Source organism: Lampetra planeri, chromosome 27, assembly GCF_965212315.1.
Source record: "Lampetra planeri chromosome 27, kcLamPlan1.2.h2, whole genome shotgun sequence".
NCBI classification, from domain to species: domain Eukaryota; kingdom Metazoa; phylum Chordata; class Hyperoartia; order Petromyzontiformes; family Petromyzontidae; genus Lampetra; species Lampetra planeri.
Genome location: NC_136133.1, coordinates 9,386,396 through 9,410,560, shown reverse-complemented (window position 1 = coordinate 9,410,560; position 24,165 = coordinate 9,386,396). Strand labels below are relative to the sequence as shown.

The 24,165-nt window shown below is 50.0% G+C and overlaps 1 protein-coding gene across 1 annotated transcript; it reads right to left on the bottom strand.

Moving 5' to 3' along the window:
• Positions 1-8,423: 8,423 nt before the first annotated feature.
• Positions 8,424-23,743, bottom strand: LOC144727928 (uncharacterized). Its single transcript, XM_078607056.1, has 3 exons — positions 23,532-23,743; positions 12,234-12,728; positions 8,424-8,499 (listed from the first exon to the last, which is right to left on the bottom strand). Exons 1-3 carry the CDS (start codon positions 23,741-23,743, stop codon positions 8,424-8,426), a joined length of 783 nt encoding a protein of 260 aa, XP_078463182.1.
• Positions 23,744-24,165: the final 422 nt, after the last annotated feature.

Genomic DNA, 24,165 nt, shown 5'->3' with positions numbered 1-24,165 from the left:
CCGGGCGGCCTCTCGCGCCGCCGTTACTCGTTCAAGCGAGTCACGCACGTGGTCAGGCAGGGAGCGGGACGGTTGTTTAGCCGGCGTACCCAGTTGCACATCGATGGGTGGAACATTTTCACGGCCATACATAAAAAAAAACGGTGAGTATCCCGTGGACGTGTGCGGAACCATGCGGTATGCCGCCAAGACGCCTGGTATGTGCAAGTCCCAATCGGTTTGCTTTTCACTGACCGTGTGACAAAGCATAGCGGAAAGGGTACGGTTGAATCGTTCCACCATACCATCTGTTTGTGGATGGTATGGGGAAGTGCGAACTTTCTTTGTACCCAGCGCGTCACAAACTTCCCTAAGCAATTTAGAGGAGAAATTCCGGCCTTGATCTGTGAGCAGCCTTTCAGGTGCCCCCTTGTCCATGACATACCCGTTCAAGAAAGCATCGGTGATGGACGCCGCCGTTTGGTCGGGCAGAGGCCAGGCCATCGGCCATCGAGAAAAATATTCCACCCCGACCAGAAGGTACTTATTGCCCCTAGCCGACGGGGGAAACAGCCCCAGAATGTCGAGAGCCACTAATTCGTTAATACGGGACACTTCAATGGAACGCAACGGTGGTACATAGTGGTTCCGAGGCGGTTTCCTTTTCGCACAGTCATGGCACGAGCGGACAAAATCATTGATGTCCGCCGTCATACCGGCCCAGAAAAAATCATTTTGCATCGCGGCCACAGTCTTTTGGACACCGAGGTGCATCAATTTGTCAGCGTGCAGAGCATGGAGCAGGTCGTAGCGAAGCGAAGTAGGCACCACCAAGCGTGGTCGGTCAGACACCCCGTCGGTGCACATTAGCAATCCCGACTTACCCCGAAACATCTGCCACTTCCAGCCTCCCAGTCGCGATTTCTGTTTCCCAACCAATTTACGTAGTGGAGACAGCGAGGCGTCGGCCTCCTGCTCGCGCAACCAGACCGCGTGCGGCAACCGTAAGGTGTCATCGGTGTCCACCGACACCTGCTGGTCCTTCTCTTTCGCTTTCGCCCCTGCGTCGTCCTCATCCGCTATCACCCCCATAACCGGGCAGGGCGACGTGGGCGGTACGGCGCAGCGGTGCGTGCCCGTCAGGCAAGTGCAAGGAGGAGCGGGCGGCAGCCTTGAGAGCGCATCAGCATTCGCATGACGGGCTCCCTTTCGGTACGTTATATCGAAGGAGAATTCCTGTAACGATTCCAACCACCGGGCCAATTGGCCTGACGGCTGATCTAATTTGAGGGAATATTGCAAAGCCGCATGATCAGTGCGGACTAAGAATTTCCGTCCATACAGGTACGGTCGGTACAATCGAACAAAATGAACAATTGCCAAAAGTTCCCGCCTTGTCACGCAATATCACGTTTCCGCAGGGGACAGAACCCTGCTGCCATACGCCACCACCCTCTCAACCCCGTCTTTGCGCTGCGACAAAACGGCCCCTATGCCGATATCACTAGCATCCGTATCAAGGATGAACGGCTGTGAAAAATCAGGGTAATCTAACGTAGGTGCCGTGGCGAGGTGTTCCCGAAGTGCCTTAAAGGAATTTTCTTCCTCTGCCCCCCATTTAAACCTTTGATTTTTGCCAGTCAGAACGTGTAATGGTTTTGCCAACGTCGCAAAGTTCTTAACGAAGCGGCGATAATAGGAAGCGAATCCAATAAACCGCCGAACATCACCCACTGAAGTGGGTGTGGGCCACTCACGTACACACTTTGTTTTCAGAGGGTCAGTAGATACACCGTCCGAGCTGACAATATGACCCAGGTAACGGACGGAGTGTTGCAAGAGGTGGCACTTCCTCGGTTTAAACTTAAGGTCAGCCGCACGCATTCTTTGAAAAACTGTCTCAAGTCTTTGGAGATGTTCCTCGAACGTGCGGCTAAAGACAATTATATCGTCCAGATATATGAGGCACGTTTCCCACTGCAGTCCCGCCAACACCAGTTCCATTAGCCGCTGAAACGTGGCCGGGGCCGCGTTCAGGCCCATCGGCAGCCGATTAAATTCAAAGAGGCCTTGCGGTGTGCGGAATGCCGTTTTGGGTTTTGACTCGTCATCGAGGGGAAGCTGCCAAAAGCCCGAGGACAGGTCAAGGGTGGAAAAGAATTTAGCACCCGATAACGCATCCAATGAGTCATCCATCCTCGGTAAGGGGTATGCGTCCGCCACCGAGATTTTATTCAACCGGCGGAAATCAACGCAAAACCTCGTACTACCATCTTTCTTCTTAACCAAGACGACGGGCGCGCCCCAAGGGCTATTGGATGGCGAGATAATATCCGCCGCCAGTAATTCATCTACCGCCCCACGCACGTATTCCCTTTCCGCGGGGCTCATGCGGTGAGGGTGCATACAGACAGGTGGCGATGCACCGGTTTCAATATGGTGCGACAAAAGCGATGTGCGTCCGAGGTCCAAATCATTCCTGCTGAACACATCAGCGTACTGCAGCAACAGCGAACGCAAGGCGTTCCTCTGTTCATTAGACAAGGACGAATTCTCTCCGCATAAATCCGTGATCCAGCGTTCTTGTGAACGATCATGCAAAGATCCATGAGCAGGCATCCGCACGCGCGGCGGTTTCTCACAAGAGGCGAAATCGGTAGTGGCGTGAGCCAGCACCGATCCCTCCGGAACAACAACGCGATCAGGTCCCCCATTCAAGACTTGCATGAAAGGTGCCTGACCCGGGCGCACAATCGTTTGTGCCGCCGCCAAAAAAAAAGATTTCGATACGGAATTCGATGGGGATAACAGCACGCCTTTCGCACCCCTTCCCATTTGAAGCGGTTTTCGGTAACATAGCGGAATGAGCATTTGCGCTCCCGATGGAACTTCCACGGTAGCCGCAACTACAGCAGTAACTGCGTTACCTGTAGGCACCTTGGCCAGCAGGGAAGGCAGGAACGCCATCCTACGACTCCCCGGCATTTCCAAACAGTCCTGGTCGACCCGTATTCGCAACGGCATCCGGCGCAGGAAATCCGTCCCCAACAAGCATGGAACAGCTAGCGAGCGAGAAATCAGTACAGGTCCTGCGGCGGTGATATTTCCAATAGCTATGCTCACATCCACCTGTCCGCAGATACCCATACTCCCACCATTGGCGGCAACACACGCATCATTAACCTTGCGTATTCTCGACGCAAGAATGGACAACAAATGGAAAATCACATCCGAAATGATGGTAGCCGACGCGCCAGTGTCCACCAAGATACGGACGTCAACGCCGTCGATGGTACCACGTACCGTCGACGAGCCCGACGCCGCAGCCACAATCCTGCGAGCCAATTTCTTCCACTGTGTCGCAGAGCGTGTCAATGGAGCAGAAGTAAAATTGGCTCTAGGAGTGTACGAATGAGTGCAAGTGGATGAATGATGTGACACGACCTGCCGGGTGTCCGTATTGTGCCGACTCGCCCGAGGTTGTTGCAGCTCCGCGGCAGGTAGAGGAGTTGGAGGTCCCCTTGGCAGAGGAGGCGATAGCAGAGGTCGGCAGCGGCAATCATGGGCGAAGTGGCCCCGTCTACCACACTTGAAACACGCGGCCGACGTCGGCCGGCGGTCGGACAACCCGGCCCTCGCACGCGGTCGGCCCGTGTAGTCGCCCCGCTGGTCGCGCAGCCGGCGGCCTGGAATCCTACGCGGAACAGCCGCTGCCAACATGTCGTCGTCGCCCGAGTCGTCGGAGCAGTGGACCACCAGTCGCGGAGACCACCCCAGCGGCGGCCCGTCGATCTCGGGTTTCCCCGTCCACGCCGCCATCTGGTCCCATCGCTTGATATTAAACTTAGCGTCCAGGCAGCGCGTCACCCACCGCGACGAAAGCGGTTCGTGGCCGCACACTGGTAGCGAGATGTTGAGCTCCTGAGACAACTCCAGCATGCGGGAAAGGATGAGTGGATCCAAATGCTCGGCCGTTGCGTCGGGGTAGGCGGCCATCGCCATCAACGCCCCCCGATAGGCCAACGGCGATTCCTCCGGTGCCCGGCGACGCGACATGAATTTCCTGGTGGCCGATGTCGGCGGGTCGTAAAATTCTGCCATCTCTGTGAACGCATCCCGCAGTGTCTTCTTCTTGGACGCCGGGATGGCGCGGAAGACCCCCAGAGACACATCATCGAGCAGCGTAGGTAGCGCTGCCAGCGCTTCTTCCTCCGTCCAGTTGACAGATCTAAAAGCCGACTCGAAGCGCCACGTAAAAGCACTCCAATCACCTCCGGCGGTGAATTCTTTTATGTGTGGAAGGCGATGTCCACGGTGGCAGGCGCGCACCGCGGGTGTCTCCGGCCGCTGTTCCCGCTCTCCGCTCGGTGCAGGCAAAATGGCGTCCGGCGGCCGCGTGGTAGCAGGCGCGCCTAAAATGGCGGCTGACGACTTCGACGCAGCCGCCCCACCCAAGACGACGGTGTCCTCCCGCGTGGCAGGAGCAATGGCGGGGCCCGATTCCATAGTAGGACCCTTTCCCGCGGCGTCCAGTTGATCGGCGATCTGGCGACCAACGGCTGGTGAGGACGCCACCGCGGTCACCAAACTGAGCAGAATTGCGCGCAGCGACTCAATCTGCTCCGCCATCAGCCGCCATTCGTCTCTCGATCCCGCAGTAGCCGCATCTTCTCCCAGTCGGCGCTGAGAGGCGTCGAGGCGAGCATCGTCGGCCGGCGGCACCAGGGCTGTAGCTCCCAACAGCTCATCTTCGTCCGTCTCCGCCTCTTCCTCCGACAGAGGCACGGGCAGGTTCTTTTTTCTGAGGTGTTTAGACATCTTGACGATCGTCCAAACAGTCACAGAATCACTTCTGACACCAATGTAATAATCCTTCAGGAGACGGCTTCGGAATCGGTCCTTTTTATTTTCACTTCACGATACACCTTGCTCACTCACTCTCCGTTGCTGGCAGACAACGGAGAGAGGACAGACCACCCACTAAGTCCCCGCCGTGCACGTGGCAACCCCCGGCCCCGTCCGCGCGTGACCCTGCTCTCCTCCTGCTCCAGTCTGCTCCCGATCGTTCTCCTCCCCTCGCTCTTAACACCTTCGTCACGTGGTTCCCCCAGCCAATCATCCATGGACAGCTCCGACCATTCTCGATGGTTCCCTGTCAATCCCGGGACCACGCCCCTCATCCGGCTCCCCATTAGCTGGGGCCCCGAATGGCTAAGCCCATCCCCCTGATGGCCTGTCATGATGACGCATGGGCCATGGTCCCTATCTCAACCCTTATTGGCTACAAGCAGGACCGGCAAGCCAATCCCCACGTGAACCCTCTGTGGCTGTTATTACATGTGGTAACGTGATAGTTTTGGTCGGAGTTTCATGTGGCTGTTTCTGTGTGGTGGGAGAAACAGCTTGGCGGATAGTGCGGTCAGAGTATCTGTTCATCCTGAGGGCCCGATGTACATGTCTTAATTCACCGGCCAGGTGGTGTTGGTCAGAAATGCCATGGGCTCTGTGGTATAGCGTTTTGATGAGAGAATTCTTTTGAGATGGGTGGTGGTGGGAATCCGGTTTCAAGTAAGAATCTGTGTGGGTGGCTTTCCTGTAGACAGAATGTCCCAAGGATCCGTCAGGCCTCCTCTCAAACAGAATATCCAAGAATGGTAGTTTACCGTCTTTCTCCACTTCCATAGTGAATCTGATGGATGGGTGTCTAGAATTGATGTGGTCCAAGAAGTGGTTCAATGCTGGGAGGCCATGTGGCCAGATGACGAAAGTGTCATCCACATACCTCTTCCACAGGGAAGGACGCAGGGTGGATGTCTGGATGGCGTCTGATTCAAACTTTTCCATGAACATGTTGGCTATAACTGGTGACAAGGGGGAGCCCATAGGGGTACCCTCATTCTGTTTGTAGAAAGTGCCATTCCAGGTAAAATAGGTGTTGGTGAGGCAATGCCTAACCAGCGCAGGTACATCAGAATTCAATCCATGTTGGACTAAGTCCTCAATTATTGTTAGGGTGTCCGGTACTGGGACTTTGGTAAACAAAGATACTACATCAAAGCTGACGAGGATGTCATCAGGAGATAGTACCATGTCCTTAACCATAGAGACTAATTGGGTTGAGTTGAGTACTGCCGAAGAGGTCTTGCCTGTGAAGGGAAGCAGAGTATCTGATAGAAAACGGGCTAGTTTGTACGTAGAGTTTATCGTCGAGACGATGGGTTGTAGCGGGGTGCCTTCTTTATGGATTTTGGGAAGACCATAGAGTCTGGGAGGTCTAGCCGCCGATGGTTTTAGAGAGGGACGTTTGTTTGGTTCGATTATGGAAGTCGAACTCGTGATGATACTGTTGATTTTTGTCGTTAGGCTTTTAGTAGGATCGTTTTTAATTTTGGAGTAACTCCTATCATTAAGAAGGTCCAGGATTTTGTTTACCGAAAAAAACCTAAGAATATACAATAGTTCTTATATAATTATTGTATAATGTTTGAGTGTATTATTTTCTGTACATAGTACAGTTAATGCATGGATGTCCTTATGAATAGAAAACATTGCTCCTGAGTTATTTTGTATATACTTAAATGGTGTTAGTAGTGCATTATTAATATTATAGCTGTTACATATATATCGTATCATTGTTGTAATTGTATATTTGGTATGCGTCATTATAAGTGGGTTGATGGTGGTGGCAGAGTATTGATGATTGAGTATTGGATGAGGCGAGGTCTGTGCTGGAGTCTCTGAGTCTCGCTCGAAGTTGGGAGAACGCGGAGGCGCGAGTCCCTCGCAGTGTTCGTGTGGGGAGCAATCGTGGGCTCCAGGACTCCAAGCAACGAACTGTGCTAGCAAAGGGCTGATTTTAGTTCCCGCTGGAATAACTGACAACACTCAGGCCTTGAGTGTGGAGAACAATCGCATAGAGAGTCTCCCCGAGGGGGTGTTCGACCCAGTGGGGTCTTAACCCCTTCATTGAAAACTCGATCCTTGTGGCGCAGTTTGCATTTAAATAAAGGACGCTTTATTACAATGTAAATTGCTTGATATTTATAATAGTGTGCTATAGTTTATGTAGTGAGTCCAACCTGAGTCGCAGACGTCTTGGGAGCAACACTTTATTCCACCAACTCAATATAACGTAACACAACCTACACTTGGGTGTTGAATGCCCATCTAGCCACGCTACGGCAGAACTAGACACGGTTCGCCATCCCGGCCCGGAACACAAGCTGGATCCCGGACCGCGTGGCTAGAGGCGTCTTTAATCCGACGTGGATCTTCTTCACCAGCACTTGTTGTACATCAGTTAGGTATTTTTTTTTCTTCTGTACGTGTGCAACATTCGATCTATTGCTTGATTGTGATCCCTGTTTTTATATATTTTTTTTTATTTTATTTGTAAGAAGGTGTTATTTGCCTGAAAACCAGTGAAAGCTATTCCTGCGTTTGTGTTTGACAAACGGACCCAGCTCACTCTTCTGAATCTTGGCACAAATCAGTTGCAGGTCTTTCCCGAGCGAGCGTTTGACTGTCTGGAGAATCTGCAGGAGATGTACATGTGTTGAGGAGTGGAGTGCTGACGTCAGGTCACACTCGCCTCGGGGGGAATGCCGTCAAGGAAAAGTGACGTCATGCCCCCCGGGGTATTTGAGGAGAGACCCGTGACGTAAACGGGGTCTTCGCCGTGAGCCAGAAGAGTGAGTGTTAGTTGGAGTAGGGGGCCCCGGGATAGAGGGTTGAGAGCCAGGCTAAAGGGCTGCATTACTCGGCTAGCCGAGTTGGATGAACCCTCGGTCAGTGCTGTGGGAAGAGCCTGATAGCCTGATAGGGTGTAGGGAACTCCCAGTACCCTTCCGCTGGGGAGATTAGTTAATAACTCTGTGTTGACCCCTTTCCCCGAGTTCGGCGCAAGCCCTTAAATAATGAGTTGGCGTCAGCCGCTACACGACTGGCTTCAGCGTCCTTCTTACCACACAACACATGTGCTGCAACAAGGTCACAGAGCTTCCCCGTGGTATTAACAAACTTACCCAGTTGAGCAGGTTGAGTCTTAACCACAATCAACTGAAGAGCGTTCCTGACACAGAGCCTGAATGTTGAAAAAAGAATCCGATGCTGATGATGATAATGCTTGTGGTGTTGATGATTTATGTCAATGATCATGATGATTATTTAGATAACGATGATGATTACTGATTCCTGTCAACGACCCGGAGATGATAATCATGATTAAATATTACAGGTTATTATAATGAATAGGTATTACCAATTGATGGTGATGACGACTAAACAAGGCGATGTATTTTTGCTGAAACTATGTCTCCAGTGTATCGCACATTGAGCAAATGCATGTCACTTCACGTTACAAAGAGGCGTCTACACGCTGACAATACGGCATTAGCACTCGGCTCATACCACACGGACGACAAGTGCGTGCGCAGTCATTCGACTTAGACATTGTGTACGAACGCAGGCGTGTGTCCCTCGCTGTACAGAGGCATGAACGCACATGCGGGGCTCTGCGGCCTGTGAACAAATCACGCGGTCTACGCGTGACATGGTCACGTCTCGGAAGCTCAGCAGGTTTGAGCATGGTTATTGGGTGGGTGTGTAGCCACAGAGCACAAACAGGCCGGAACAGAGCTGCGGGGCTACGTGGTGGGCATCATAGGGCAGCGCAACAACGAGGACCGCGATGGATGATTTATGAGAAAAGAGGCTTGCGTTGTTTATTTATTGGAACTGCAGCTCCGAACTCACTGGGCAGAAGGCATTGGGCCGAGACGAAACACACGTGGCACTTGTTTAGCAATCATCAGGCGCGTGCAGCGTGAAACGACTTAATTTGTGTAGTAACAGATATGATTGGGTAAACGCGCACTCGATGTACCGTAAATAATATTGACTGTAAAATAACTTCTAGAAATATTGTTTTTATGCTATCGCTTACATGCAGGGCAGTAATTATTTCTACATTCACCATTATCATCAACGTCGTCAATGATGTCTACCATCATAATCACATTATAATCATCAGTAGCAGCACTCGCAGCATAACATCTATAATCAAGATGAAAAACTAAATGACAGAATAGGCTTTACCCTTTCCGGCACAAAAAAACTGGTGTTAAGATGTTCAAACTTGTAATAGACTCCTACTACAAGGCATCACGTCTAGATTAGCCACACATGCTTGTGGTAAATCAATAAAACTAACATGCTCTGATAATATATGCATAATTTAAATGGATTTGCCTACACAAGAGACAGACTCCTGTATGGCCTTGTCTCACCAGTATTAGACCGGAAAACGCCAAAAGGCGAACAGCTCAAAGGCAATGCAAATATCAAAGCGTTAATGGCTCAGGTTGAGCAGTTTTATCTATGGGACCATTTTTATCCAGGATCAAAACGATGGAAAAAAATCTACTTGATCTTTTCCGGCAATAATGCAGTTGGTGTTAAGATGTTCAAACACCAAATAGACACCAATCACAAGCCATTAAGTTTGCATTAACCACACATGCTTGTGGAAAAACATGCAAACTAACGTGATTTTATAATGTACGCATTGTCTCAACAGTGGTAGACCAAAAAATGGAAGAGGCAAACAGCACAAAGACAAGGCACGTACCAACGCATTAATGGTTCTGGTCGAGTGAGCTGGATGAGTTTGTAAACACCCTGGTGGGTAGAACTGACAGTTGCGTGTTAATCCTCTGTAATGCGGCTATTTCTCTAATATATCTCTATACTGGATATGGTGAAGTTATTTGTTGCTGGTAAATAGAATACGCTGTGGGGAACAGTGCCGGCGCGTGGTTTAGCGCAAATATGTTCTAAAGCAGGCGCCATTCCCGACAACTCCGCCACGCCTCTCTAGCCCGCACATGATAAGCGTGGTGAAGTATGGCTAAACACTACAAGATGGAGTCGGCTCGGGGAGATCCATTATCCTACGAAGGATTAACTAAAAGCTGTAAATTAAACTAACCCCTAGGGGAGTCATATTCTTAGGTTTTTTCGTGACTTTACCGAAAAAACCTAAGAATATGAATCCTTGCAGTCACGAAAGCTTCAAATCTAGAACCCTAGGGGAGTCTCTCCATGCGGGTTGTGTACAAATCCAGGTGCTCAATGTTGTCAGGGATCCAGCGGGAACTGAACTCAGCCCTCTGTTGTCACAGTTCGCCCTTTAGAGTCCAGACCACACGGAGCATGAACATTGCGAAGGACTCGCTGCTCCGCGTGCTCCCAGCTCTGAGCGTGACCCAGAGCTTCCAGCACAGACCTCACCTCCTCCAGTACTCAATCATCGCTAGTCCACCATCACCACCAACCCACTCATAACAACACATACGAAGTATAGAACCAAAACAATATATTAGTCCGCTATCACAAAAATCTCAAGAGAAAGTTTTCCCCGCGCTCGCGCTGATCTCGAGCGCGACTGCATGGAGGAATGTCTCCCATCATCATCCACCCATGCTCTCTAAATACAAATGCGCATTTTTGCTGATGAGAGCTTTGCGATGTTTCACTCGGTGCTCTTTAATGAGTTCCTTGCTCGTGTGTTCTAGAAGAAAAACGAGTTCTGTGTGTGACTGCGCGGCTCCCAGTGAGCCCAGAGAGAGGCTCACGCTTGGGAATGCGCTGTCAAACACTGGCTCAGACTGAGCCTGCAGCTGGTTTCTCTCAAGAGCCAGAATAGTCAGTTGGGTCAGGCTGTCAAACAGCCCAGCGGGTAGAGTTGTCAGCTGGTTGCTGTACAAACGCAGCTCCTTCAGATTCACCAGGCGGTCAAACACCCCTGGTTTGGTTAAAGGCTGCGTTAAGTGATGCTGTAATTCAATTAACGTTGCCGCGTTCGCTAGACGGTGTCATTGTTGATGCCGTGTGCGAGTTCTGTGCTCAACTCTTGCTTTCCGGCTCGTGCAGCCAACAGCAACAGCTGCGACGTAGGTCCTGACAAATACCATGGGGATGATTCGAGACTCATTTCAAAAAAGGGCCCTGCCCTGGCAATTTTGGCCAATTCTTCGAAGGATAGGTTTGTGTGATTTGTGTCTGTTTTGTCTATTTATCCTCTCCACTCTCCCACGCATTTGTGAAATTCAGTACTGGAATATCCTATTATTGTATGATTTTATTAGTATCATTATCATCGTCATAAGCCATGGGCTATCCACTGCTGAATTGAGGCTTCCGCACGCCATCACGTTCACTTCTGGCCCTGCGTTGCCACAGTCTATCTCGCTCCTGCAAACGAGCTGCTCTCTTTGATCCATCTCCGCGGTGCTTCATCTGCTTTGGTTGCAGAGTCAATGAACCAAGAGCAGAAATTGACAAATATGGTTAAGAGCTTACGGAGACAGCACGCTGACCATCTGATGCAATTATCTTCGTGATGCTTGGACAAAAACAAGGAGTCCGGTTTCTAATTCAGCAGCAAAACCGTGCATGCTGCCTCGATCAGCAGCACTGCCTCGTACGCACCCTACACAGCGATTGTTGATCTGGTGATGACTGTGGTCTCCGTGACAGAGTTTGGGCCAGAGAGCTGGACAAGCAGCAGCCACGCTCGAAAATTTGCCTTTCCACTCGCTCACGTGAGGACACTGAGCTAGAGCGCGTTAGCTGCGTCGTGTTCACCTCACATCTTGGTATCTCGCTCCATGCCGTCTGTTCGGTGCAGTACAACGATCCGCACGGTATTCACAGCTCGCCTCGCATTCCCTCTCGAACATTTTTACTCGATCAGTGGAATTAATTTCCGCACTCGTCTCCCTATGGGAGCCTCATTTAATCCCCATACTCAGGAGGATGCTGCTACAAGAGATCGTGACAAATTCCTGTGTGAGGAGATGGTTGCGTTGTTGGTGCTGTTTGTGTAAGTGTTGTTTTGTGTGGTGGCTCTTGTTTTGCTGTTGTGTGGTTGTTGTGTAGTCTTGTTTTAACATAGCAATTGTTTTGTATTGTGTTGATGAGTAGTTGTTTTTGTGGTTATTGTTGTTGTTGCTGCAACTAACACAAAACCACGCAGCACGCGTCAGTTTCTTGAAACTATAAATATCAGCTCTCATTCACACGAGTCACTCATTTAAAATTCACTAATGTTCAGTGACAAAATTAAATTGAGGCACAAGAGGGCACCATGACGACGATGACTGTGGATGTCAATAACGTGGTAGCTTTATAAACTGAGCTCTCCTCGTGCTGAACGTGATCTATACCCCAGTGCCCAACGACAAAGCTGAGACCGCTGCTGGTAGTACTGGCTCTGTTTGTCAAACGCGACCCTAGGAACGCTCTTCAGCTGGTTGTCGTTCAGACCCAACCGCTGCAGATTCCTCAGGCGGTCAAACACCCCGGCGGGAACAGTCGTCAGCTGGTTCTCGTGCAGGTGAAAATATATCAGCTTCCCCAGTCTGTCAAAGATGCCTGGCGGCAGAGACTTCAGTTGGTTATCTTCCAGGTCAAGTCGCATGAGTTCAGTCAAACTGTCAATCAGAGCGGGTGGTATCGCCTGCAGTTGATTATGGTACAGATACAGCTCCTTCAGTTTCACCAGGCGGTCAAATACCCCGGCGGGTAGAATTTTCAGCTGGTTCTGATGCAAATACAGCGTCTGCAGATTCACCAGGCGGTCAAACACCGCCTCGGGGAGAGTAGTCAGCTGGTTGTAACTAAGGAACAGTTCAGTCAGCTGTGTCAGACTGTCAAACAACGCAGCAGGGAGGGCTGTGAGTTCATCCCTGAGCACGAATCGCCGATGAGCAGCCTCCGTGGAATTTATTCTGGCATTCGCCTGCCTGTGTGAGCCTCACTGAGTCCCGAGACTCTGTCTTCAGGAGGATGCTGCTACAATAGGATGCGTGGCCAATTCCTGTTTGAGGAGAGTATTGCGTTTTTGTTATTGTAGTTGGGTAGCTGGTGTGGTTGTTGTTAATGTTGTGTTTGTATTGGTTTGTTGTTAGTTTAACACGTAGGCTTTCGCCACAAATATCATCCATAATAGAAGGTTTTGGGGTGGATTGCGTAAATATATAAATGTGTCGTTAAAACCCGCCACCACCCGACACAGCCAACTAGTCAGGGTTGTCACGTAAACAGAGCATGCCAATTCGTCACTAGTACAGCACACCGGTGTGTTGGAGAGCGAAGCCACAACATATACAAACTGAGTACGACGTTTCGCTGGTAATTACAACTAGCTTCATCAGGCGACAGACAGATTTGTGGAGAATTATTACTGTTTCCTTCCTTATGTAGAGGCGTAGATGTGTTTACCACCCTTCTGCACTCTTGCACAATATGGGGGGAAATTACTGAGGCAACGTACATTATGCATGTGCATTATGCGAGCCATTTGAACTTGTCCTTCCTGACTATTGTTTATTAAAATAGCCCTACCAACGGTAATCCCTAGTGTTTGCCCAACACTATTTACCATACGTGCAGTTAATCCTGTACACACCTTCTGTTGATAGCTTCGGTAATACATCTTTTGTAACAGATATTAAATTCAGAATTTTATGTACCGTGCAAAATCTGACTCAGATATTTTGTTTTTCCAAACATCTGGCTAGTTTATCAATTACTCCTGCAATGTACGGTATTTTTATCGTTTTAATTACTTGGGCAGTTTCAATGCTCCTGTTATTTAATTTGGTTTTGGTATTCAATGTCCTGTTGATTTGTGCATCATTGTAGCCGTTCATTTGCAGCGCTTCTTTAACATGTTAAATTTCATTTCTCAGACTGTCACCATCTGACACTTTCTTAGCTCAATGAATGAGCATCTTGATAAGAGCAGATTTCTATGCGGGGTCATGGTGTGACTGCATTCAGATAGGCGTTAGTATGCGTTTTCTTTCGGTAAACAGTGTTATTTTACCATTTCTACCCCATCCGAGCAGAATATCCAGAAATGGTAGAGTTCTGTCAGCTTTCACTTCCATGGTGAACTGGATGGATGGGTTTTGCGAGTTGAGATGATTTATAAATGCGTTCAGTGTATCTTTGCCGTGTGGCCAGACCACCAAACCGTCCCCAGGTTATTTGCTCATTAGTTTCTACGTAGTTTCTTTTTTCACCAAAGTTCCTGTGGCCGATACCAATGCAATAATTGAAGATTTGGTCCAACAAGGATTGAACTCTGATGTGCCGGCCCTGGTGAGAATCCTAAGTGTGAGCATGCGAAGCTAGCAGTGTGAGAAGGCTAGCAGAGAGTATAGCTAGCAGTGGAGAAGCTAGCAGAGTATATAGTGGAAGGCTAACAGTGGCGTAGCTAGCAGAGTGTATAGTAATAGGCTAGCAGAGCATACGGTGGGAAGCAATCAGTGTGTAGCGGTAGGCCAGCAGCGGAGAGAGTGAAGCGAGCGGAGTGTGGGAGGCAGGCTAGCAATGGAGAGGCTAGGAGAGTGAGAGAGAGAACAGGCTAGCAGTGGAGAGGCTGGGAGAAGGGGAGCGGAGCGAAGCATGCAAACAGCTCAAAAATCAAGACAGAGTTACGTGATGTCGAATGCAAGGAGTTCTGTTCAATAAAAGTAACACAGGAGAAAAATAAGAGGTTGTTCGTGTGAAGTAGAAACACTACACATCTTTAGTACCAGATATTAGTTTCTGTATCATGTACCGTGCTAAATCTTTAGTTTTTTTCCAAAAATCGGTTCTCTCGCAATGTATGATATTTTAATGCTCTTCAGCTACTTCGCAGTGATGCACAATTGCTTTGCACTGCCTTCTGTTAACATTGCAATCCTAGTCACGTGTGCACAGCTTCACGTGTGGTGGCATCTGCACTCACTAAGCAGAGCGTAAAATAAAACAAGTGTGGAGTGGACACGAAGAACAACAGTGCGGCATGAGATTGGTCAAATCAGTGATGGTTCATAGCAGTGATGATGTACACAAAGACTGTCAAATAATCCTCTCACACCGTTTACTCCCTGGTGCTGGTACTTACTCGTCATGCCAGGTACCAATTAAGGCTGAGTCGACCATGGGTAGGCCACCTCCAGATATTCGAGACGGTCCGGAATTGAACTTCAATGCACTAGCTCCCGGCATAGGAATGTGGATTTGCCTTATATATCTTGCAGCCACCAACTGAAATAAAAAAAAATGCTCTGTGATCGCTTGAACATCACTACATGAAGACAATGCAACAACTGTGCCCTAATTCATTACCTGCCTCAAGGTCTTCACTCAGGGACCCGCATCAGCAGTGCAGCAGCGAGTGTAGTCAGTGCAGAGGTGCGAGTGGCCATGGCCGTTAGACTCCGCACAGAGTCGACAAGAAGCACAGTGGCAGATTCACGCAGAGATCCTGCAGAGACGCGGGGGGCCAGATGTCGGCTCTGCCTGCAGGGGTGTTCGACAGTCTCATGCACCTGACGAACTCGCATCTGCAATACAACCAACTGGCGGCTCTACCGGAGGAGGTGTTTTAGAAACTCGCCCATCTCACTGTTCTGAATCTGCGTCACAACCAACTGAAAATCGTTGCTGCGGGTGCGTTTGAGCGGCTGGTGAGTCTACTGTGTGTCTGTTAAGATAATATACACATCACGCCTGGTACAATGCGGCTATTAACAATTAGTGGGTACTGTGCAACATATAAAGATCAGGAAAGAAAGACATGCATATGCGAGGCTTCTGTAATGCATATAATTGATGATAGGTTCAGTAATATAATTTGAGAGCTCCGGTTTCCTGTCACATGTGTAGTAGTCACTTCAGAGACACTAATAGTAGGAGGCACACACGTTTATTCTACATTACCACAGTACAAGGGATAACTACACACGGGTCAGGACAGCCGGCACACTGCCTGACCCACAACGCCGAGGAGGTGAAGACGGGGACGAAGACTTGCGTAGACGATGGGTTCCATTCAAAACGACAGCCCCGACCCAGCATCGGGACCTTCCTTTAATTCTCCCCAGCGTGGCCTGGCTCCGCCCTCGGCCACGCCCCCTTCTGGAACCTACCAGAAGGTTCTGGGCTTCACCCCACGTGCCCCCCCTCTGTCACCTTTACCCTAAACGCCTTACCCCGGCTACGTGTTTCAGTGCCCTGCTGGTAGACCAGGCTACTACACCCACAATCCCGCTCTCTACCAGTAACCAGCGCTACGCGCCCTAGTAACCCATTCTATGTCACTACACATGTATAAACACTCATTAATACAGGTAGGAACAACAGTTCCACACTGCCCACCAGGGATTATTTGTCTGTATGTCGTGCATAGCCACGCCCTCGATTTGTATTTCATAGAGCACTTCGGGCGGGCTCAGCACCACGTGATGCGCCGCCCCACACAGCTTGCGCCGCGTGACACAGATCGCACGAATGCGCTGTCCATCCAAGTTCCTACCTGCCCACTTCGAAGGAATGTGTTTGGCTGAAAAATCTTAACAGAAAGAAAACCATCTAAACATGTGTTTGTCGTTTGTTTCTGATCCACCGTCATTGAGCAGTGCACCACTTCTGCTACAAGCATTGAGAATAGCGCGAGCCGACCAAGCCATCTACCTGCACAACAACCCCTGGGACTGCTCCCGTTCATGCAGCCTGAGTCTCAGTCGGTGGATCGAGGCGAACTGGGGCGAGGCGAACTAGGGCAACGCGCTTAGCGCTGGCGGCTCTCAATGGTCCGGGTCAGTTGTCAATCTCTCCAGCGAGGAGCAACGGAATAAGATGCAGCCCTGCAATTGCCTGGCTCACGCCACTGATGACGGAAGGGTCTGCACTGGATGGAGTTCTAGAGAGCTCTTCTGGTGGGTATGTGGCCTACTACTCGTTCGAATGAATGCTTGGCAGTGTAGTTGAGATTTATAAACGAAAAGCGCTTCATCAAATAAAGATGAGTATTAGTATGTTTATATAATCATCTGCAATAACCAATATATATAGAACCACAATCATTATCATCATCATCTTTAAACCAGATACGTGGCACGTGTCGGACAAATTCTTGTCATTAATTTTGTGATGGCGGTGAGAGACGGCGAGATGTCCTTACGTAGGGACAGGGTTATTGGTCCCAGAGCATTTGATGTCACCAATATTAACTGCTTTGCCAGAGTTTTGGTTGAGCCACTGGCTGAGATACAAGATGTCTGAACAAGCGCAGTCCCAGGGGTTACTGTACAGATAAATGGATTCGATTGGGTCCCCTGATTCACAAGATTATGAAAGATTTTGCATCGATTATGCATGCTTCATTAACAGAGTTTTAATTGAAATTATAAATACTCAATCACAGTCGATCGATCATGCTTCAAGTCTTCCCTTGCATATTTACTACAACTGCAACTGCAGCGATTTGGATTGAATACATAAACTAGGTTACTCTTGCTTCAACTATCATTGTCACTTAAATATATGCCTAGTGGTCTATTCACTCTGAATATTTTTTGTTAGATTTGAAGCAGGCCAACGTTTCGGTCTGCCCCTTATTCAGAGTGGTCAGACAGTTCCACCGACTTGCAGTTGAAGACTTTGGTCCAACAAGGATTGAACTCTGATGTACTGGCCCTGGTGAGAATCCTAAGTGTGAGCATGCGAAGCTAGCAGTGTGAGAAGGCTAGCAGAGAGTATAGCTAGCAGTGGAGAAGCTAGCAGAGTATATAGTGGAAGGCTAACAGTGGCGTAGCTAGTAGAGTGTATAGTAATAGGCTAGCAGAGCATACGGTGGGAAGCAATCAGTGTGTAGCGGTAGGCCAGCAGCGGAGAGAGCGAAGCGAGCGGAGTGTGGGAGGCAGGCTAGCAATGGAGAGGCTAGGAGAGTGAGAGAGAGAACAGGCTAGCAGTGGAGAGGCTGGGAGAAGGGGAGTGGAGCGAAGCATGCAAACAGCTCAAACATCAAGACAGAGTTACATGATGTCGAATGCAAGGAGTTCTGTTCAATAAAAGTAACACAGGAGAAAAATAAGAGGTTGTTCGTGTGAAGTAGAAACACTACACATCTTTAGTACCAGATATTAGTTTCTGTATCATGTACCGTGCTAAATCTTTAGTTTTTTTCCAAAAATCGGTTCTCTCGCAATGTGTGATATTTTAATGCTCTTCAGCTACTTCGCAGTGATGCACAATTGCTTTGCACTGCCTTCTGTTAACATTGCAATCCTAGTCACGTGTGCACAGCTTCACGTGTGGTGGCATCTGCACTCACTAAGCAGAGCGTAAAATAAAACAAGTGTGGAGTGGACACGAAGAACAACAGTGCGGCATGAGATTGGTCAAATCAGTGATGGTTCATAGCAGTGATGATGTACACAAGGACTGTCAAATAATCCTCTCACACCGTTTACTCCCTGGTGCTGGTACTTACTCGTCATGCCAGGTACCACTTAAGGCTGAGTCGACCATGGGTAGGCCACCTCCAGATATTCGAGACGGTCCGGAATTGAACTTCAATGCACTAGCTCCCGGCATAGGAATGTGGATTTGCCTTATATATCTTGCAGCCACCAACTGAAATAAAAAATGCTCTGTGATCGCTTGAACATCACTACATGAAGACAATGCAATCCCTGTGCCCTAATTCATTACCTGCCTCAAGGTCTTCACTCAGGGACCCGCATCAGCAGTGCAGCAGCGAGTGTAGTCAGTGCAGAGGTGCGAGTGGCCATGGCCGTTAGACTCCGCACAGAGTCGACAAGAAGCCAGAGGTGTGGACTCGAGTCATGTGACTTGGACTCGAGTCAGACTCGAGTCATGAATTTGATGACTTGCGACTCGACTTGGACTTGCATAACAATGACTTTGTCCCACCTCTGAGATGTGGACTCGAGTCATGTGACTTGGACTCGAGTCAGACTCGAGTCATGAATTTGATGACTTGCGACTCGACTTGGACTTGCATAACAATGACTTTGTCCCACCTCTGCAAGAAGCACAGTGGCAGATTCACGCAGAGATCCTGCAGAGACGCGGGGGGCCAGATGTCGGCTTTGCCTGCACGGGTGTTCGACAGTCTCATGCACCTGACGAACTCGCATCTGCAATACAACCAACTGGCGGCTCTACCGGAGGAGGTGTTTTAGAAACTCGCCCATCTCACTGTTCTGAATCTGCGTCACAACCAACTGAAAATCGTTGCTGCGGGTGCGTTTGAGCGGCTGGTGAGTCTACTGTGTGTCTGTTAAGATAATATACACATCACGCCTGGTACAATGCGGCTATTAACAATTAGTGGGTACTGTGCAACATATAAAGATCAGGAAAGAAAGACATGCATATGCGAGGCTTCTGTAATGCATATAATTGATGATAGGTTCAGTAATATAATTTGAGAGCTCCGGTTTCCTGTCACATGTGTAGTAGTCACTTCAGAGACACTAATAGTAGGAGGCACACACGTTTATTCTACACTGCCACAGTACAAGGGATAACTACACACGGGTCAAGACAGCCGGCACACTGCCTGACCCACAACGCCGAGGAGGTGAAGACGGGGACGAAGACTTGCGTAGACGATGGGTTCCATTCAAAACGACAGCCCCGACCCAGCATCGGGACCTCCCTTTAATTCTCCCCAGCGTGGCCTGGCTCCGCCCTCGGCCACGCCCCCTTCTGGAACCTACCAGAAGGTTCTGGGCTTCACCCCACGTGCCCCCCCTCTGTCACAATTACCCTACACGCCTTACCCCGGCTACGTGTTTCAGTGCCCTGCTGGTAGACCAGGCTACTACACCCACAATCCCGCTCTCTACCAATAACCAGCGCTACGCGCCCTAGTAACCCATTCTATGTCACTACACATGTATAAACACTCATTAATACAGGTAGGAACAACAGTTCCACACTGCCCACCAGGGATTATTTGTCTGTATGTCGTGCATAGCCACGCCCTCGATTTGTATTTCATAGAGCACTTCGGGCGGGCTCAGCACCACGTGATGCGCCGCCCCACACAGCTTGCGCCGCGTGACACAGATCGCACGAATGCGCTGTCCATCCAAGTTCCTACCTGCCCACTTCGAAGGAATGTGTTTGGCTGAAAAATCTTAACAGAAAGAAAACCATCTAAACATGTGTTTGTCGTTTGTTTCTGATCCACCGTCATTGAGCAGTGCACCACTTCTGCTACAAGCATTGAGAATAGCGCGAGCCGACCAAGCCATCTACCTGCACAACAACCCCTGGGACTGCTCCCGTTCATGCAGCCTGAGTCTCAGTCGGTGGATCGAGGCGAACTGGGGCGAGGCGAACTAGGGCAACGCGCTTAGCGCTGGCGGCTCTCAATGGTCCGGGTCAGTTGTCAATCTCTCCAGCGAGGAGCAACGGAATAAGATGCAGCCCTGCAATTGCCTGGCTCACGCCACTGATGACGGAAGGGTCTGCACTGGATGGAGTTCTAGAGAGCTCCTCTGGTGGATATGTGGCCTACTACTCGTTCGAATGAATGCTTGGCAGTGTAGTTGAGATTTATAAACGAAAAGCGCTTCATCAAATAAAGATGAGTATTAGTATGTTTATATAATCATCTGCAATAACCAATATATATAGAACCACAATCATTATCATCATCATCTTTAAACCAGATACGTGGCACGTGTCGGACAAATTCTTGTCATTAATTTTGTGATGGCGGTGAGAGACGGCGAGATGTCCTTACGTAGGGACAGGGTTATTGGTCCCAGAGCATTTGATGTCACCAATATTAACTGCTTTGCCAGAGTTTTGGTTGAGCCACTGGCTGAGATACAAGATGTCTGAACAAGCGCAGTCCCAGGGGTTACTGTACAGATAAATGGATTCGATTGGGTCCCCTGATTCACAAGATTATGAAAGATTTTGCATCAATTATGCATGCTTCATTAACAGAGTTTTAATTGAAATTATAAATACTCAATCACAGTCGATCGATCATGCTTCAAGTCTTCCCTTGCATATTTACTACAACTGCAACTGCAGCGATTTGGATTGAATACATAAACTAGGTTACTCTTGCTTCAACTATCATTGTCACTTAAATATATGCCTAGTGGTCTATTCACTCTGAATATTTTTTGTTAGATTTGAAGCAGGCCAACGTTTCGGTCTGCCCCTTATTCAGAGTGGTCAGACAGTTCCACCGACTTGCAGTTGAAGACTGCAGTTCACTGGGCAATCAGAAAGAAGCTGACTGGAACGTTTCAGATCTCACTCGCTGCAGATGATACAGCCGTGACTGGGAATGGAACCAGGGCCTCGAGGTTTACAACATCGTGCGCCAACCACTTCACCACTGCTATGTCATGTTCACGCTATATGTATCTATATATATAAAAGGGAAATTTGTGATTATATGTGTCTGTTCAAACTGTTTAGCATATTTCCCGACATGCAACAAACTTTAAATTATAAAAAAAAATCGACTTTGATATTTGGGGGGGGGGGGGGGGGCGCAATAATGCATATTTTTTGCACGGCAAGTGAGCTGTGATGTCACATCTGTCATGTGACCCGTGTGCGGAAGCGTAACGGAGTGTGCCTCCTGATCGCGGGTAAAGTGGAATACAAATGTGTTGCAGGTCTAAGGCGTTCTTCGCGCTGCATTGCTTTATTATTTGAGTCATTTACTGCAGTACGCACCCTGAAAGTTGTCTGCATCATGCACGTGTATGTGTACCTATGGACGCGCGTGTGTGTGGGTGGAGAGGTAGTGTAGTGATTAGCACGCTGCACTACGAACTTGGCGACCCGAGTTTCATTCCTGCTCACGGCCACCACCGGTGGCGATTATTTGAACCGGTCCTGGGCCTCCCCTAGGTTGACTCGGCCTCAAACGAGTAACTGGTGTGGTGTGTGAACATCGCCACTGGGGAGACAAAGGCGGCAGGGCGTGGTGCTGGCCACCCACCCCCTCGTGTGCCGTGCCGGTCTTCATAGGTGCTCGCTAACAGCACTTGCTCCCTACAGTCTCACAGGCTACACGGGGGATCTTTGTCTTTACCCTATGTGTGTGTGGGGGGGGGGGCAACGACTGCGTAGCGATTCGCGCGCAGCGCTATGAACCCGGCGACCCGAGTTCGATTCCCCCTCACGGCTACCGCCGGTGACGATTACTTGAACCGCTCCAGGGCCTCCCTTAGGTCGACTCAGCCTCAAACGAGTAACTGGTGTGGCGTGCCAACATCGCCACTGGGGAGACAAAGGCGGCCGGCCGTGGTGAATCCAAGTCCCGGGCGAAGCCGGGTAGTAAAGCTAGTATACAATACGTATACAGCTTAAAGTATCTCTGTGTATAATGATGATTGCTTATAATACGTGCAGTTTTGTTTGTTAAGTGCTCTATTCACAAGTGACACGTTTAGTTGATAGCACTGTGACTATTGCTGCTCTAAATAACAGCAAGAACCATGAGATGCGTGTGTCATTCATTCAATGAAGACACAGTTGTGGATAGAGTGTGTTGACTCAGTTTGTCGGCAGCATCTGTTGGCTTTACCCACTGGGGTGTTTGACAAACTGACCCATTTCACTCATGTGGGTCTGCACTCCAACCAGCAGAAAAGCATTTCTCGGAGGAGTTTGCTGGGTGCGTGCGTCTCTTGAGTTGCATCCTTAATGCGCATCGGAAACTTTGTTCTCTGGACTGCCGTGACGTGTGTGGTCGGTACCAACCACATTGCATAGACCACGCCACGGGCAGTGCAATTTCCTCACGATGCATCCATCGGTACCGGCCTAGAAGCGTTTTACATCAAAACTAGATTAACATTGCCAATGAGTCAACACAAACCAGTCGCAAAGTATAAACAAAACAGCCATTACGAATAAGGCAGACAGTACATGCAAGACAGAAGTACATACGGTACACACGAGGCCCAGAGTACAAAAAGTACACACGAAACAGACAGTACAAACAATACTTGTGTAGTGACATAAGAAGGGAGGGGCTGCTGGGGGCTCTGGGACCCTAGGCAACCCAGACGCTTAAGCCCCTTGGCGCCAGGCGCTAGATTCCCAGGCAACCCAGACGCTTAAGCCCCTTGGCGCCACCAACGGGGGGGCTGTGTGTACTCTGTGGGATATCTGGGGGCGCACACAACCCCACCCCTCGTTGGGGACGAGGCATAAAAGGGCAGCTCTCTGGACGATCGAGGCCAGTTGTAGCTCAAGACCCAAGACCAGCCATCTCAGGACCCTGGGACGATGTGAGGGCCAGTGGTGGGACTCTGGAACTCCCGGCTCTACGTCCTTGTGAGGGCGAGTTCCAGAGCGTAGCCAGAGTAGTGTATCTAGGCTGTGTACCTAGGCTGTGTACCTAGACTGTAACAGAGTATCAGGACTGTTGGAGTGTTGGATTGTAATAAAGAAGTTACCTCTACAAGTGTCTCCAGAACCCATTACATTTGGAGTCAGAAGTGGCCATGGAGACAAGAAGTAAGCCACGTACCTTCAGTCCTGATGGCGATGTCGAGGAGCAAGCAGCGATGGGGCGGCCAACACCGGCCGAAAGCGACGCCGCACCGCCGGCCGACAACGACGCCGCACCGCCGGCCGACAGCGACGCCGCACCGCCGGCCAACAGCGACGCCGCACCGCCGGCCGACAACTACGCCGCGCCGCCGGCTGAGCAGCTGTCTGCTCCGCCGACCATCCCCTCTCCAGCGTCGGGAGCAGGGATGGAGGCGTTGCTTCGCCTCACAGAGCTGCTCGGCGCCACCGCCTCCCTCCTGGGCGAGATGCGGCGCTCGCATGCGATGGCAGGAGGGAGAAAAGAGGCGCAGCGCTCGCCCGAGCCCGCCACCGCCGTTCCCGCCACCGGCATTCCCGCCACAAATGTGGGGGATACTTCCGGGTGTGTCGTCACTTCCGCCGGGGGAGCAATGACCGCTGGGAGCAACGTCACTTCCGGGCCCAGCGTGGTCCAACCAAACAACGCCGCATCATCAGCGCTGCAACCTTCACCGCCGGACGACAGCTGGCTTCAACCTAACATACCGCGTCAACAGCGCTGCGACCGGATAGTGAGGGCGCCATTCTTACTATAACCGGCGCCGGGGCCGGCACATCGATCGACACGCTGGTCATCGCCTCTGCTCTGGCCAAAGGTTGGAGGTCGGGAGACCAGGTCCCTGACACTTTGTCAATTTACGCGCTCCGGGTTAATGATTTTTGTTGACATTTTCTTCGTTGTCGTCGGGGAGTCGTGATTGTTGTTGGGTAAACTGTGTGGAGCTTCGCTTGTGA

Excerpts from the sequence above, each read along its gene's own strand:
- LOC144727928 (XM_078607056.1), bottom strand. The coding sequence starts at position 23,743 with ATGCCGGTGGCGGGAACGGCGGTGGCGGGCTCGGGCGAGCGCTGCGCC. Across the intron at positions 12,729-23,531 it reads TGCTCAGCCGGCGGCGCGGC|GGATGAACTCACAGCCCTCC; the intron begins GTAGTTGTCGGC and ends ATTCGTGCTCAG. Across the intron at positions 8,500-12,233 it reads AGCCAGTACTACCAGCAGCG|GCCGCAGAGCCCCGCATGTG; the intron begins GTCTCAGCTTTG and ends ATTTGTTCACAG.